This window comes from Haemaphysalis longicornis, unplaced genomic scaffold (genome assembly GCF_048455015.1).
Source record: "Haemaphysalis longicornis isolate Haplotype H1 unplaced genomic scaffold, Haemaphysalis longicornis Haplotype H1 scaffold_9, whole genome shotgun sequence".
In the NCBI taxonomy this organism is placed as follows: Eukaryota; Metazoa; Arthropoda; class Arachnida; order Ixodida; family Ixodidae; genus Haemaphysalis; species Haemaphysalis longicornis.
In genome coordinates, this window is record NW_027526460.1 from 124,929,830 (window position 1) to 124,946,871 (window position 17,042).

The 17,042-nt window shown below is 46.6% G+C and overlaps 1 protein-coding gene across 1 annotated transcript in view; it reads right to left on the bottom strand.

The window, feature by feature from the left end:
• Nompb (intraflagellar transport protein 88-like protein nompB) overlaps window positions 1–17,042 on the bottom strand; it is a 60,058-nt gene that overhangs the window by 23,290 nt on the left and 19,726 nt on the right. Inside the window, exons 6-16 of the mRNA XM_077683145.1 lie at window positions 16,527–16,617; window positions 14,670–14,774; window positions 12,456–12,558; window positions 10,347–10,461; window positions 8,511–8,766; window positions 6,574–6,644; window positions 4,092–4,178; window positions 2,123–2,222; window positions 1,922–2,008; window positions 523–592; window positions 130–246 (exon numbers count right to left, since the gene is read on the bottom strand). Of these exons, the coding sequence (XP_077539271.1) occupies window positions 130–246; window positions 523–592; window positions 1,922–2,008; window positions 2,123–2,222; window positions 4,092–4,178; window positions 6,574–6,644; window positions 8,511–8,766; window positions 10,347–10,461; window positions 12,456–12,558; window positions 14,670–14,774; window positions 16,527–16,617 (1,202 nt within the window). The remainder of the gene's footprint in view (window positions 1–129; window positions 247–522; window positions 593–1,921; window positions 2,009–2,122; window positions 2,223–4,091; window positions 4,179–6,573; window positions 6,645–8,510; window positions 8,767–10,346; window positions 10,462–12,455; window positions 12,559–14,669; window positions 14,775–16,526; window positions 16,618–17,042) is intronic.

A 17,042-nucleotide genomic window follows, 5' to 3' on the forward strand; every position in this document is an offset into this window, starting at 1 on the left:
CTTCACGACGCGAAATCTCTCTTACATGCCATTCTCAAGTCACGTCAAGAGTAAATGCACCCCACGATGTGCATTCCACGAAGACAATGGTCTGCAAATTCCCGACCAGGGTACAAACGATGCGCCCACCTTGGTTGTAGAGGGCCTCTGCGCAGCTGGCTTCGGTGGTGAGGGCTTCACGGTAGTACTCTACGGCACGTTCCAAGTCATTGTTGGAGAAACAACAGTTGCCCTTGTTCACCAGTGCTGCGTGAAGCCAAGAAAGAAATGCATTGTTTATTTTCTTGTTCATTTATTTGTTTTCCTACTAAAATGATGGCAGAGAAAGACAAAACGACCACTTAGAATTTCTTCATAGAACTTGCTCGCAACCGCCTAGTATTTTTCCTTTAATTGTACAGCGTAAGAGGCTCGTCTGAATTGCACAATGTACTGATAGAACATATGTCATAACCGCGTCCACCATTCAGAGATTTGACGTGCGATATTATGTGCAGGATGCGTGTATTTAACAGCACTCACCTCCGGCATTGTATCTGTCTGCTTGAACGGCCTGGTCGGCATACTTGTCAGCCTGCGAGAGTTCGCCTTGCTGCACAGATTTTAAGAAGTGCTAGTGTCAAGGGCTTGTCTTATTTGCTCTCACTGCTCCCTCACATACCCATTGTTCTATGGTAATAAAATAAGGAAGGAGACACTGGTCGACGAGACTCAGATAACTATAACGCGCATGAGCGCACTTGATTCCTTGCATTGCCCAATGAGCATCTCCTCCAGGATAACGTTCAGTGCTTTCTTAATGTTTGTTGCTGTCCTTCGCACTCGTCGACATTTCGCTGCAAACGTCTTAGAATGCGGTCGCCTATCATCACATCAGTAAACTTGTCTTAAATGCTTGTCTCTAGATAAGTGTAGCGACAATCGCTTGATCTTAAGAGTACAGTCTGTGATACTTTCATGCCTGAGCCACATTCTTCAATGGAATTAAGAATTTGCACCCCTCCGCTGTTTCAGTCGACTCGGCGACAAAAAGGTCAACGCACCCGTTTCGACAGTTACTGGGAAGTTAGCGGCAAAGGCTGATTTGCAACTGCCAGGTTGCTAGTCAGGCTGAATGCTTCACGTCTGGGAGGAGAAATGCTCACTCAGTTTTTTTTTTTTATATTACTAGCGGCGAAAAACAGCTGTTTTTCGGCGAAAAATCGCTGTTTCCGACGTTAATTCACTGAGGTTCCTAACAGCAACATTTATTTAATTACAGCAGTTAGAATGCGCACGTTGCTGCAATTGCGTTATATTCCCATGCACCGTTGTCATGAATAATCGTGTAACATTTGATTTCAGGCAACCGCCAAGGAAATAAGGTGTAGCTGCTGCAAAACATAAACCGTGCATTTTTGCAGCTTTTTACAGAACGGCAGCCTATACAGTTGAAAATATATGCCGTAGTGAGAATAAAAAAGAATCTTTATCATACTGCACCAAGTCAAATGTGACAGCTTGCATAAAGGTGGTGTCCTGAAGCAATTAGAACGTCTGTCTCAGCTTATTCTGTGTCCCATCCGTCACGCTGTCTTCATCCCTACGATTATGTAGTAATCATATCAAGTTTCAACACTTCAGAAGTGACCGCTCACAGTTGTTCATCTTTAAAAATTGGTTCCGTCATGCACTGTATCTCGACTGGTGCTCGCTAAATAAAGCTATATCAATCAGTCTATCCTCATAGTTACTCCACAAAACTGGTCAACTCGGAGACATTGCAAGGCCTTTTATCAATTCATTTCCTCCGAGTGGCTGCAGTACGTCACAAAGGCAAAATAATATGTGGTGTGGTTCACTGTCGGCCTGGAACAACAAAATAATGTAGGTGCTCGTTAGCGAGCAAGGGCGTGCTAATTGTTTTCACAGGTATATCTACCAGGTAGTAGAGAAAGCATAGATTCGTGGCTGCAGTGCTGGCAACTTTGGTGTCCTTTTTCTCGAATGCCTTGAGGGTTTCGATTGCCTGCAAGAAATTGGAATGTTTGCTCACTATGGATGCGGCAAACTTCAAAAGTGTAGCTTACGTTGAAAACACAGCGAGTGATATTAGAGAAACTTGGAGACATTTCCCACCAACCTGATTGAACTCCCGCTTCCTCAGGTAAGCGACCGCCTTGCTGATTTCTAGATCATTGGCAATGTACGCATATGCGGACGACTTGATTTGCTCCAAACACCTGCAAAGGAACAACCAAAAAAATTTAAGGCCAGCGAAGCTGCAAATGGTGGTTACGGCCAGACCTCATAGCATTAGGAGCGAACATGCTGAATGTGGTCATAACGTCGCCGCAAAAAACTCTGATGTTTCTAGAGAAACATGATACGTTAGTTAAGAGTCAGCATGTCGCCTACAGTCCGATGTGTCAGTTCAACCGCGTGCACAAGAAATATGAGTGAACCGATCCTCCTCATCAAAATCCGAATTGTCTGTCCAGAAAGGCTCCCTTGTATTTTGCGCATGCTCCTTTCAAGTTAACCGCTTTGGCAGCCTGGTGCTTGCATATTTTGCTGTGTTTTCTGCTTAGCGACACGCGTCATCTTCTCTGGCCTGCCGCTTGCCGGCCTATCAAGCACAATCTTCGGCATTCTTTTAGATGCGACGCTGGGAGCGTCTCTTGTCGGCGGCCCTGTCCTTCCTGCGTGCGTCCGTCGTCGTCGTCGGCGGCGGCGTCCGCACTCTCCTCCGCTCACCCCCTCTCCTCTCCGATAGCGAACACTCTCTCGCGAGGGGCATTGGATTGGATTCGATTGGATTAACTTGGCTTGGCTTGGCTTGGCTTGGATTGTGCTTGGATTAAAGTGGATTGTGTTGGATTGTGTTGCGTCATAGCCGCGGCAGACGCACTGGCGCCGGCGCGTGCCCAGGTGAGAGCGAACACTCTCTCTCAACATCTGCGCGTGTGCGACCCAGCGCGCTCTCACTCCGCCGGTGGGCGGCGCTGCGCGTGGTGCTGCGCATGTGCAGTACTCTCTCTTTCCGCGGTCTCCTCTCCTTCGGGCGCGCTGCGCATATAACCGGTGTGCCGCCCTCCGGCGGCCTTTCGGTCGACGGTTGCTCTCCGCTTGCGCTTGAACGCCCCGCAGCGTCGCATCACACCAGGGTTCCCGTGAGGGGAGGTGGGCGTAATTTTTTTCGCATGGACGCCTTAGCTTCTCACGTTCTCTCTGTTGCTCACACCGTTTCCCCCCATACATGCGCTGCTTCTAACCACACGTGGCCTCAATTTCACTACCGAACCAGGTTCTTGCAACACTGTCGCGTTGGCTTGAAAGTCAAAGTAGCCAATGTTTTTTCTAATGCAGCCCAATTCATTATCGTGGAGCATGCGAACGTTTGAGAGCTGTCGAAAATTTCCACTGCATGACACACAACCAAAGTACAAATCCTGCTTCAACACACACTGCGCTGGGAGTTTGTGCCCATGAACACAAAAATTCTACGGGACCAGCCACATGCAGCTTCGCTGGAATTTTCAACATGCAATTAAACACCCAAACTTTTCACAACTCATTTTTTTACTCTTCACACCGCATTCTGCTACGCGCGTATGCATATAAAGTGTCCCCTAGCCACGTATTTATTCATTATTATAACCGATTTTTCGCGTCAAGAAAAATACTTCAACCAAATTTCGAGAACCTGGAGCATGCTTAACTACTCATCTGCACAATAGGCCCTCTTTATGTTCGTAAAAAAATGGAGCAAAACTGTAGGTGTTCACCTCCTGAAGGTGAGTCTGCTATCAAATGGCTCAAAGTTTCGATTTTGTAGTTACCTTTGTATTTGTGCGTTATTTTTACAATACTTTAATATTGATGTGCCTTTTTGTTGTTTCAACTGCAGTAACTACTAATACCAGGGCCAGCGTGTCCCTATGTTGTGGCAAACCAGCCTCGAAAAAGAATTTTTTCAGAATTGCTACGACTGCAAATATGCTTCTTAATACGAGATTTTAATATTAGTATAAAACAATGAATATTACAGGATATGTGCAAATTGATTTAAAAATGTGTGCACGCATGACGGAATGCGAACGGCATCTCACCACTCGTAACCTTCCGAAAAGGAAGTGCTGATGACGGGCGCTATGAGCTTGGCTGCTGTCGATATGCACCACTCGGCCTCGTGTCTCCTGTAAAGGCCTCACGGTTAGAAAGGGTACCGTAGGCAGTACAAGTGTAAAAGACGTTTCCGACAAAAAACACTTGAGCATTTGTCTTCTCGTGGGATCCGTACACAAACACTGGAAAAAGTTTCTTGAGTGAGTGAGTGAGTGAGTGAGTGAGTGAGTGAGTGAGTGAGTGAGTGAGTGAGTGAGTGAGTGAGTGAGTGAGTGAGTGAGTGAGTGAGTGAGTGAGTGAGTGAGTGAGTGAGCGAGTGGGTGGGTGGGTGGGTGGGTGGGTGGGTGGGTGAGTGAGTGAGTGAGTGAGTGAGTGAGTGAGTGAGTGAGTGAGTGAGTGAGTGAGTGAGTGAGTGAGTGAGTGAGTGAGTGAGTGAGTGAGTGAGCGAGCGAGCGAGTGAGTGAGTGAGTGAGTGAGTGAGTCGCAAAGGGAGGGACCTAGCCTTGCGAGGTGCACCGGCAAATGCTCCGCCCAAGGCGCCATTTAAGACTATTCGCAGCCAATCACCAAAAGTCAGAGAGATTAACGTGCTTCAAAAAGTTCAGGACAAGATGCATGTGTCCCTCCTAGCCATCCAGTGCCCTTTTCGAAATAGTATGTCGTCGAAGGATGAATGCTAGGCTGCTCTTCTGAGAAGTTTTTGAAATAATGCTGAGTGCTCAATCGCATGCACTGGGCAGTCCATGAAAAAAATGTCTGGTCTCACCAAGCATACCACACGTCGGGCACAGGGTTAATGATGTTAGATTCGATTTATAAAGCCAAGCAAGTGTTCGGGTTGAATTTGTCCTGATGCGAAACAGTAATGATGCCTCTGCTTGTTTCATTCATTTAGTAACACAAGATTGGGACTGAGGGCTCCAAAGGGATCCGAAATGATCAGTGATCACCTGCCTTAGAATCGCGGGTACTTTGTATCAGTCTCAGCGATGGAATATGTGAAAGAGCTTCTCGAGCCAACTTTTCCTCGACTTCGTTTTCTCGCACACCTACGTGGAAGAGAAGCGACCGGAAGGAAACACTACGGCCGTTTTCCTTGAGCTCGTGAACAAGACGTAAAGAGCGTTGGCACGTCTATGCATCAAAATTTGTAGAGCTGCTGTAGAGTATGTTGGAACTACGACGCGCCATACTCTAAGCGCTTTGATCTTCTTAAGGCTGCCTCAATGGCAACACACTCGGACATTGTGGATGACGTCATTAGGTCGAGACGATCCCAGGAAACATTCAAGGCGGGGAGCACAAAGGCCACTTCGCTGGTCTTCTGTCATCTGTCGACTACAGAGCCGTCTGTGAATACATGAAGCATGTCTCCATACGTCCAGTCCAAGTGCTCAAGTACTAGCAATATGGCCTCAGCAACTGGGATAAATCGTTTCGATTGGATGCCTCGAATGGCTAGTGCGCACACCAAACTCCCAAAGATCAAGACGGCTCCCACTTCAGCCCTGTATCTCGCCAGTACTGAGCGCCGCGTGTATGTGTGAGTCCACCCCTAAGCGTAGATGTCTGAGTAATCCTCTGCCGGAATGACACTGTCCCAGACGGACGAGTTGCAACAGCAGCCTCTAAGACGCCGTCAAGGGGAAGTGCAGAAGCTGCGACTCGTCGAGGACTTTGATGTTTGAGGCCCCATGGGGCTTCTCCCGGAGTACACCTAGGCAAACCCCACAGGGTTCTTGATGCCTATGTTTGGCATCTCTTCTTGAGTGTCACTTTTTGGTAAAACCAAATTGGTGGCCAAACTCTTTCAAGAATGCGCTGCATTGACTAAAGTGGTTAAAAGGGAAGAAACAATGTAACAGTTCAACTAAACTGGCCAACACACTAGCATCGGGGATGGGGTCGTGTGTGTAACTTTCATCACAGAAACCAACCCTGGGGAGATTTCAAGCAAAAGATAGGTCCCTTATTTGTAGAACGAACATTTGCAAAAATGAGTGCTGCATTCATTCTTTTATTGTAAACCAAAGTGAAGCGCTGCGGCAAGGTTGAGATACTTTCAGAGAGCAATGCGCAGATTCTACCTAGAAATGCGTGGAAGTTGTAAGACTATTGAGTTAAATAGCTCTTTGCGAACAACTGGTCTGAAATAGGTTGGCATCTTTGGAGCCGTAGAAAGTGCAAGTACTGATGCGTACGGCGCCTGAAATCAGTCGTAAATGGCTATGTAATCCAGGTATTCTGGACTATATTGCACAACAACTTGCAAAACTGCAGAGCAACCTCAGCTCTCGCAGCAAGCGTGGCCAGAGGTCGTACATTTTCAGCCCACTACTTCAGCAGACACGGCGCCTCTACAACACACTGCAAGGGTCGTGTATTTCAAGCCAAAATTCTTTACTTAGCGGATTGACGGAAACATGCCAACAACGAATATGGATTATCAAATCTGCAGCCACTTACCTCTCCCGTTCAATCTGCTGTAGGGAATCATTCTTGATCTCCTCAAAGAACAGCATCTCGGCTGGATCGTCCTGCATGAAATAAACAAGTTTCAGAGGCATTCAAAGTATTAAATGGAAATGCTGTAGAGTGGAATAGGATAAGAGATAAGCAAACCACCTTATGACATTTAGCCGGCCATGCAAAAGTTTTGCGGACTGAGAATATCATTTCGCTCTGTTTCCCGTTCATTGCAGTATCTGAAATGTGTCTAGGCGAACATGGGACTTTTTCGGCATCGCTTCTTTGATGCTGGTTTCAACAGAGTAAAACCATTCCATTGCTTGTGGACGCGCACGCACGCACGCACGCACGCACACACGCATGCATGCATACACACACAAACACTAAAATCTCTTCTTGAATGACAGCTGTATGCATATCAATTCAGACGCGCTCGTACGGGAGCATCAGAAAAATGACTGCAAAAACATAGGGCAAAACTAGGAACTGGTGTGGTGGAGTGCAGATTAGCAACTGAAGATTTTCTTACAAACGCACAGGTTTTATTACGTTTATTTTAAACAGTGATTTTATGGCTTCTACCGTAGATACCTACCTTCATAACTGAACCCGCAAACTTAGTACTTTATTTAAAAGCCCAGAACTTAAGATTCAAGCAGACACTGCCAGGGCCCAAGGATTTCTGGGCACCGTCAGAGGGGTGAAAAAAGAAGGGGACTCCCACCTCACTCCTTCCCTCACCCCCGTCTCGGGAACACTCAAACTCGGAGTTATAGCAATGAAGAACAAAAAAACACAAGAAAATATATATAATTAGAAAACACTATAATTAACTGGAAAGCAATGCTTTTGCATTTACTACATCACATCGGATGCTTCAGTTTTATAGCAATTTTCCCTCATTACAGTAATTTCTCTATTTCTAAAGGTCCACTCTTCGGGAGAACACCTGGTCAAGTTTTAAAGGGCAGAGAGGGGTGCCAAAGGTGACGTCCGCATGTCCGATGAGCAAGCCGAGATCAAGAGTATAGTGGTACGTGCATGGATGTCTTTTTTTTCTCCATATGCGTTGAAGTTTGGAGATTTAATTTCGATGAGTGGCACCAGCTCCTCTGAATTCCTGGAACACTTGTGCAGGATATTTGCAGGATGTTTGTGTCGGATTTGAGGAACAATAAATACTTCATGTTCTTTTTATTTGCAATTGAGCTTCAGGTAGCAGTTAGTGCAAATGCAGCGAAGAGTCTGAAAAGCGTTTATACGAAAGGGAGAAAGGGGCAAACGAAATTCATGCGTTCGGAGATCTGGTTTTTCTCAGGTTTGTTGCAGTACTCCGCAAAACTAAATGTTTGTGCTACAAGAGAAAAAGTGGACTTCACAATAAACAAATTTAGGTCTGTAAAACATTATTGCTGAGTGCGCAAGAAAACAGGACGGAAAACGAACACAGGACAGGTGTTCTTGGATTCTATTCTCTGGTGCGCTAAGTAATGTTTCACAACCGTAACCAACTAGCCAACACCGATGCTCTGATGAAATTTACAGCACATTTTATGCACTCTAACCTGCAGTATCTGCGATAGAGTATGCCTCTTTTTCAACCTACACGTGGCCCTAATACCCTGAGAAAAAAAGTTCCATCCAGTCTAAAATCTTCTGAAACAGTGGAGCTGCGACTCTCCTGTATCTGCTCGAACGTCAAAGGGCGCTCGGTTGACAACGGCATCGCCATCACCGCACAAATTCTACGGTTCTTAAAAGGAATTGGCAGCTAAATTTCAGCGGCGGAAAGGAGAGGAACCCACTTCTGCAAGACCACTGCGTCCTCTATCGGTGAGCCCGGGAACCCACCCCTGCGTGACGCACGACCTACAGCAGACTTATGAAAAGGCTCGACATACAATGGCTCCGCTCTTAAAAGGGCCAGGCCCTACCTGTGAGGAGGGCTCGTACTTGTCGAACTCGTCGACCTGCTCGGGCGCCACGTCCAGGAGTTTGAGGAAGCTGCGGCGCACCTTGTCCCGGTCCCCTCCGCCGGCCACCACGTTCAGCTCGTACTGGCAGGCCACCAGGTGCAGGGCGGTGCGGAAGTCCGCCTTCTCCGCCATAATGTACTCCAGTGACGTCACCGCGTCTACTAGCTGGCCCATACGCACAAAGGCCAGCGCAATGTTCTTCATGATTTTCAGCCTGCATGCAGCACGGGGAGTGTGATTACGCTGAGCGTCAAAGTCTGCACTCAACCGGCCTCTGCACAACAGGGCATCTCCCACCACATGGCAATCGAGCTCCATTTCTGATCATGGCAGCTGTATTCCCAACAGAGTAAGCAGACAAATACGTCTGTGTGGGAGAACTGCTGCTAGCTGGGTGGACTATGAAGACAAAATACAAGTTTGGTTCACTTAAACGACTGCTCTATCCCGGTAACGATGACATCAATTTCATCGAAACCTTCAAACAAGGAATAGAAATATTAGGGGAAAACCAGATGAAGCAGCGGCGACTCCCCAGCTACTTTTCGGAGAGGCCTCTATGACATCTACGAATCTTGTTTATGCAATTGGCGTCTGCTTCCCAAAGCCACCACCAATGAACATCCCTGAGGGATTGTAGTGGGGCCTCTATAGTTCCTGTTAATACCACTGGAATGCTAATGTACAGTGAACGCTCTGATAACTGTGTTTTAAGTGCGGAGCCCCTCAGGGGCCCGTGATGCCGTCGTAGCTCGTCCGGGGTCACAATATACCCAAAAAAAAGGTTTTTTAAAGACCACCGCTTCCCCTGATCGGAATCGAACCTGGGTCCTTCGTGTTAATAAGCCGATGTCAATCTCACTGCGCCACAGAAGCAACCGTTACTCATATGCAAATTGGTGGGTGTGGTCTTTGCGCTGCGCTGTTGCCATGGAGGCTGCCGTGCCTAGGCTTCAAATAAGTACACAATAATATAAAATAAGGAAAAGTGATGAATTACCGCATTAATTACCACAAACTGATTGACTGATTTTACGGTTTAACGCGCCGACACACCGCAGACGATGAGGCGCGCCGTAGTGGAGGGCTCCGGATTAATTTTGACCACCTGGGGATCCTTAACGTGGGCCGAAATATCGTACGCACGGGCGTTTTTGCTTTTCGCCTCCAACAGAAAAGCGGCCGCCGCGGCCGGGAATTGAACCCGCCACCTCGTGCTCAGTAGCGCAACGCCTCTTAATTACCCCAAATTAATGAAACTTCAATCCCGTGTCTCTTTATAGACCTTTTTAGGGGCTGCGGCACCCTCTCTTGACAACTTTCGGTATACCAACGCCAGGCTCGTGCCGAAATTAGTTAAGAGAGAGCTCCACAGCCCCTCGGGCGAATCCCAGCTGCGCACTTGACAGCTTTTATGTTGTATAGAAGTGCTTCCATTATTTTAGGGTTTCCCTCTATTGCATTACTGGTGCATTGAGTCACTGCTGATGTCGTATAATGCGAAATCTATACGTTTTCAGTATTTGGTTTATTTTTTGTTAACAAACCACCTTTTCTGGGTGCAGGGCTCAGTGGGTTACCAAAGGCAGGTTCTTTCAAAGTAACAAAGTTGTGTTTTGTTTTCATGGCACCTTTAAAGCAAGGAGAACCGCCAAGCACTTCGTGAAATTGAGTATTTATTTAAATACCGAAAACATTAGGCTGCATTCGTTACTTACCAGTAAATGTGTCTTTGTTAATTAGAATATTGGTGTAACAGGTAATTGTAAAATCGGTGTTTAAACTGCTGCCCACCTCATGTCCTTGTGTGTGTTAGGCACTTGGTCCAGAGCCATTCGGAAGAACTTGATGGCCTTGCTGTAGTTTCCCTGGTAGAAGTATATGTTGCCCATGTTCAGCTTCAGCCGACCTGCAGTCCAACCACAGGGAAGAAACGAATTGATAGTTCTATCTCACGCAGAATCGTTAATCAATTCTCTATCCTGCGTCGAACGGCCAGCGTCCTGGTTAGCTCAGTTGGTAGGGTGACTACCCTAGTTAGGCAATGGTTCCGGATTATATTTCTTCAGCTGCAACTTTTCCGGGAAAGCTGTAGTGTAGCCCTCCTTTGTAGCGGAACAGCTGCATTTCGAATGGATGTGACTTTTTCCTTCGCTGTTTTTGCTTGCGCTCAAACAGCGGCACATACGGAATTAGTAGTTTTTCTTGCTTTCAACGTCAACCTCACTAAGCCACAACAGGGGGCACAAAACTCCAACAATCTGAAAGAAACCTTAGTTACTCAGTATGGCAGGACTTTGCTCCGCAGCAGTAATCATGTCGTGAAGAAATGCGCTCCACACTGGCCTTCCAGTCTGATTTGACAGGTGATGTATGCCTCAAGTTTATCTATGCCCCATACCGTACACTTTGAGTCAGTGGCCGTAGCATCAGGATTCATCATTAAAGTTTATATCGCACTTGAGGGAGGAAGTTTAAAGCTATTTGATGTTCTCACATTAATTGGTGTTCTGGTGTAGCTATCCCTGGTGGTGTTCATACTGTAACTATCCCATTTGGATAGTTACGGTATGTAGCACTAATACAATGTATCAAGCTTCTTACGCCGTGACAGCAAAGTTAATACAAACAGGACTACCTCAGCAGAGAAGGATTCCGTCACCTTGGTTCAATACTAGGCCACAACCTCCTGTGACTGTTCACTCGAGGGGATGTCGAGGTTTCAAAATGTTCGACCGAAAAACTTCGTGTAAAGAATGCTGCACTGCAAGCACATTCACAATGAAGGAAAGCAAAGTTCATGAAGGATGGCCCTCGTCCACTAAATTCACATCAAAAGACGTAAAAGGGCGTTTCTGCACAAAACCTAGTCGGTATTCGCAAACAGAACACTTCAGTAGTACGTATTTAATCCTGGGAGGGGAAGTGATGTTGAATGTAGGTCAAAGGCAAATTCAGTAAAACTGCTTCAGCGTATTAGTGGTGCGTTCCCATGTAAAATAAATGGCCCTTAAACACGATGGATTGTGACCGTGAGCATCAGAATGCCTCGCTGAAGTTCAAACTTTAGCCATTTAAGCAGGTATTTCAGAGAATTTTATAGGATTTGCTATGCAGTGAAGCCAGGTGAAGCCCGCAACACTCGCTTGGAAAAGCGCTCTATTTATACCATCACCAATGACAGCTTGCAGAAACGTCGATGTGAAAGCCGCCCATTAGCAACAGGAGCCGGAACCGTGCTTCTCATACCATATAGTAGGAAATGCAACACATATATTGTCACGTCCAAAAATGGTTTATTTTCAGATATCGTTGGCCCTGAAGACAGAGAAAAGGCTGGACCGCCGGTGGGAAAAAAGAGGAGAAATCCACGCTTCTTTCTTCGTCTCGAACGTCTCCCATCTTCTTCAGCTCAGTCAAGAGGGCTGAACTTATCAGCTTAGTCGGGCCACACTGCACTTGCGTAATACCTGTGGCTTGACTACTCTGATAACTCAGCACTCTTGAGTAAGATGAAGAAGGTGGGAGACGTTCGAGAAGAAGAAAGAAGCGTGGATTTCTCCTCTTTTTTCCCACCGGCGCTCCAGCTTTCCCTCCATCTTCAAAGCCAACGCGCTTCTGTAAATAAACCATTCCCGAATGTAACAGCCTGGTGGAAGGTGCTGTATGCGCAACGACGGATCCCCAAGACTTGCGCCGAAGCCAATGTTTCGCGGGCCTATCACCGGTGCTCCGTACCATGCTTCCGCCTGGCAATAGTCATCTGCCGCACATTGCGCTTGCGTGACAATATATATTACATCACCCAAAACATACTCAGCTGCAAATTGACCCCGAGGGTAAGTTCTACCTCCTTTGTTACTTTAGTTATTGCCGGTGAGCATAGAGCAAAGGAGTACTCACCGGCATTCGAGAAGGCCTTGTTCTTCACAATGAGCTGGTACGTGCTGAGAGCTTCGGTGTACATCTGGTTGTTGGTGTACTGCACGGCCAGGTTGAACAGCGCCTGCCCAAGGATCGATGCGTGCACTCACCACCGAAGAACATGTGCATGTGTGCGAGTTCGGATCTTTTCCATTAAACAGTGGCGGTATCTTATTTTCTTGGTCGCGGGGCTCAATTTTCGCGAATTCTGCAGCACTCGAAGCCCCAATTGAAAGTTTATTTTTGCTGCTGCATCAAGTGTAAATCCACTGCCACCACTTCAAAAATTCATGACAGACTTAATTGTGCAACCGGCGATAAACTGGAAAGGTTGGCGAAGCCCCACATGAAATGTTTCCCTGTGACTTGACCACGACAAGATTACGCGGATTTTTCAGGCTGGTCTTGTTTCAAAGAGGATGAACCAACTGACTACACACACTTCGCAGGATGCAAAGCTGCTCTCTCGGGCAATGGTATTTTAACGTAGTAGCGTTACTAAGCTATTTAGTTTTCAGAGGGCGTTAGGCGTCCGCAGCTGCCGTGCTGATCAGCCATGCTTATCAGGTGTCTGCAGAAACGGCATAGTCATTGCCACGTGGCGGTGGCAGCGATAAGCGAGTGGCCACCTGCAGCTGGAATCAGGTGCTGTGACAAGTGCAGTCTAGAGTCTAGAGTGCCGAAATCGACATAACAACGAAAAAGAGAGGACGCATGACTTCGGCACACACCAGCGCAGTGGTGTTCATTCTTCTGCATTCTGCCCTCAGGTTCAGAGTCACTATTTCTGTGCACCACTGCATATATAAACCATTTTGCTAGTCTTTCTTTCTCAGTTCATATCAAGCGCTTAGAGAGCAGTGCTTTTAAATGCAGCAGCTATGTTTCAAAATGCCCCCTTGACAGCAAAGAACCCTATCGCATCTTATATTGATTACTTAAATGTCCTCTGCAACTTTTTTGATGCGTAAAACAAAACCTCTTTCATTTGAAGCAAAATAAAAAGACTGGTGCTCTTTCTGCTACCTCCTAGATATTTCTCGCCGGGAAATTTCTTTTTTTCCAAGCACAAAATGCGCACCGTTTGCAACGCATGGCGTGGCAGTTACGACAGAATAAAAGCAGGAGGGACAAAGGTACCGAAGGTGGACAAGAATACTATCATAAAATAGTGCTATTGAAAGCGAAGACTTAGTGAGTCTTCGTTTTCAATAGCATTTTTGTCATCATGAACACCTACCAACCCGTCAAACCGGCCCCGATCTTACGTATACCAAGTCGTCCGTCCGGAAGACTGGTACTTGTACATGAAGGCTTGTAAAAGATTTGTACTATGTGGGCATAGTACTCTAAGCATGTATTCCAAGCAATGCTCCAGGGATGTATTAAAAATTGCGTCCACCTCCCCGCGAGGGGAACCCTGTGTAGATGTGACGCATCGTGTGGTTCACTTGGTGTTTCCGTTGGATTCATTCTGAAATCGCGTGAAACGTGTCGGGAACGCGTATGATTATTATGTTTTATGATTATTATTATGTTTTATTGGCCAATCTTGGTCAATCTCTCTAAGTGGTATGCCTGGGGCTTCGCTGTCGCAACGGCCTTTACTCCATCATTGTTGCTGTAAGTGGGAGCTTCTTTTCTTTTATTGCAAGTGTCAATCATTGCCCCATCATGCGTTGTATCAGTAGCTTCTTGACGTAGTTTGAATGAGTCAAGGATATAAGGCGCGTTCGGAGCATTTGATTCTGTCTCGGTTTTGTGGCGCAGTGGGAAGAGCACCATGTACCTCGCGTTCCGCCCACAGGGTCGTGGAATCGAAACCGGGCGCCGCTAACTATTATTTTTTTGGTAGTGTAGGGGGAGGGGTGTGGACGGACAACGCCGTATGGAGGGACAAGGCGAGTGAATTAGATGCAGTCGCATCTAAAACAGCATTTAAATTGCCGCATCATCCAGCCAGCTCTTTATATCGGTTCCCCAGCTAGGGATCGATTACAAAGGTAAGACACCTTCAGTGCAATACCCTATCGTATTGAATCGTGAGCTGTAAAATGTCTTAGTTTTCTATTTCGCTTCCAAACATTTTATCAAGCTTATAACGAACAAGCCTATTTTTCCACCTCTGTTACAAGAGGGCTAGGGGCGGATTATGAAGGTGAGCCGCAGGAAGACAATCAATGCCCAACTTACACAGTACATAAGATCGAGGTTGGGAGGCATCTCGGAGGCCGCTTGCTCACGTTGCCGCGACAGGTTCTTCTCTTTAGCCACAGCATCCTTAGCCTGATCAAGGGCCTGCAGAAATGGGCGAGCAGTCAAAGGCATGCACTGCTATATGCACTAAGTAGGAGCAAAGTTAAGCAAGGACGATGTTATTTTCACAGATTTTGGAGCTGCCCATAATATTCGAGCAGCGTGTTCGAGACAGATGATTGCTGGGAACGCTCTCAGGTTCAAGCTGTTGCATAATAAAGACAATTAGCAATTAAAAGAGATTCAGAAATTTTGCTCTTTGGATGGCATCCCTGTAAATGCAAGGAAGGCATAGCATGACATGACGAATGCTGGGTTCCTGGTGGAAAGGTGCATCATTTTAGGTGCATCATCCACACGTCCATATTTGTATTATTCTCTATCAGCACAAGCACCACACATTTTCCTTGCACCTGGCTGCTGATTTGAAATATTATCCAATATTCCAGATTATGCAAAACAACGCCTTCTAGCCTTCTACGCCAATATGATAAAATCTGTGACAAGACGAGCAACGAGCATCCAAAGGTGTCATCATCATCGTCATCATCGCCAGCCTGTCTACGCCCACTGCAGGGCAAAGGCCTCTCCCATTATTCTCCAATTACCTCGGTCCTGTGCCAACTGTGACCAATTTATCCCCGCAAACTTCTTGATCTCATCTGCCCATCTAACTTTCTGCCGCCCCCTGCAGCGCTTGCCTTCTTTAGGGATCCATTCTGTTACCCTTAATGACCAGCGGTTATCTTGCCTTCGCATTACATGCCCTGCCCAAGTCCATTTCTTCTTCTTAATTTCTACTAATATGTCTTTAACACCAGTTTGCTCCCTGACCCACTCCGCTCTCTTCTTGTCCCTTAATGTTACACCTATCATTTTCCGCTCCATTGCCCGCTGAGTCGTTCTCAATTTAAGTTGAACCCTCTTAGTGAGCCTCCAAGTTTCTGCCCCGTAGGTGAGTACCGGTAAGATGCAGCTGTCATACACTTTCTTCTTCAACGACAATGGTAGGCTGCTATTCATTATCTGATAATGTCTGCCATATGCACCCCACCCCATTCTGATCCTTCTAATTATCTCTGCCTCATGGTTGGGATCTGGGGTCACAACTTGGCCTAAGTATATGTATTCGCTTACCACTTCCACTGCCTCGCCATCTATCTCAAACTGCTGTGCTGTCCCGAGGTTATTGATCATTATCCAGCGAGGGATGCAGCGATGGCGTAGAGGTAGAACACCCGCCTCGCGTGCAGAAGGACCGTGGTTCGAATCCCGGTGCCGGACAATTCCCACCGGATTAAAAAAAAAAATCCGCGTATTGATGGAATTGCATAAAGGGGCTTGGGGTGCGGCCTGACCCCGGCGACCATTGCCGGTAATGCACTCCCTCACCAGAGCAGGATTGGCCACCCTGGTGTAGTACCGGCCACAACCTCCCATGAATACGCCAACTAATCCAAAGGTGTACGGTGTGGAAAACATGTGGCGTTGCTACCACTGGTCAGTGTATTTCTGTTGATATGCTGTTCTTCGTCCCGATTTGGCTGCAAGTCCAGGAAAAAGGCTTGCACATTTTGCCTGCACGCTTTGTACTTCCTGCATAAACTACCTGCTGAGAGCAAGACCTGCTAAACAGAACATCATGTAAAAATACATACTCAGCACCAATTGCTGCTGTAAGCTCCGTCCTGATAGCACCAATACCCTGTGCATGAAATGTCTGAGCAAAAATTGAAAACAAAAGTTCCAAGAGATGCCGCAAAAGACCGTTTGGTGCAAACGTGTATTTCTCACCAGCTTGTACTGCTGCTTGGAGGCCGAGATAGAACTTTGTTCCACAAGTTCCATGATAGCACCTTCAAGTTGCTTCAACCGCTCTTCAGGGCTGTGAAAATACATATGTGTGCAAGATGTCACACCGAGCAGCAATACTTGGTACAATTTTCGTAGTATAGATAAACTAAAAAAGGGAGCATACGCCTTCAATAATTCAATAAAAATTTGAGGATGCTTTATCTTCGCCTTTAAGCAGGGAACGCAATAGCAATATCGGGCTCCATTCGCAGTGCTTTAGGTTTTTCCTGTCGTGCTCTTAGCCGCGCACGGGAGTGGTGAAAAATTTCCGCTTCTGAGAGTTTTGTTGGGCGCTACAAGGTGGCTCTATAGAATTTTTGCTCGCGCCGTTTTTTTTTTTTTCATGGTTAACGCCACCGACGCCCCCGGCTTTTTTTTACGAAGGCCGTGACACTGCACTTTTAATATTCAGTAAGTTGTTACACATATAATGACGACTCTCAAAATGCACGTTTT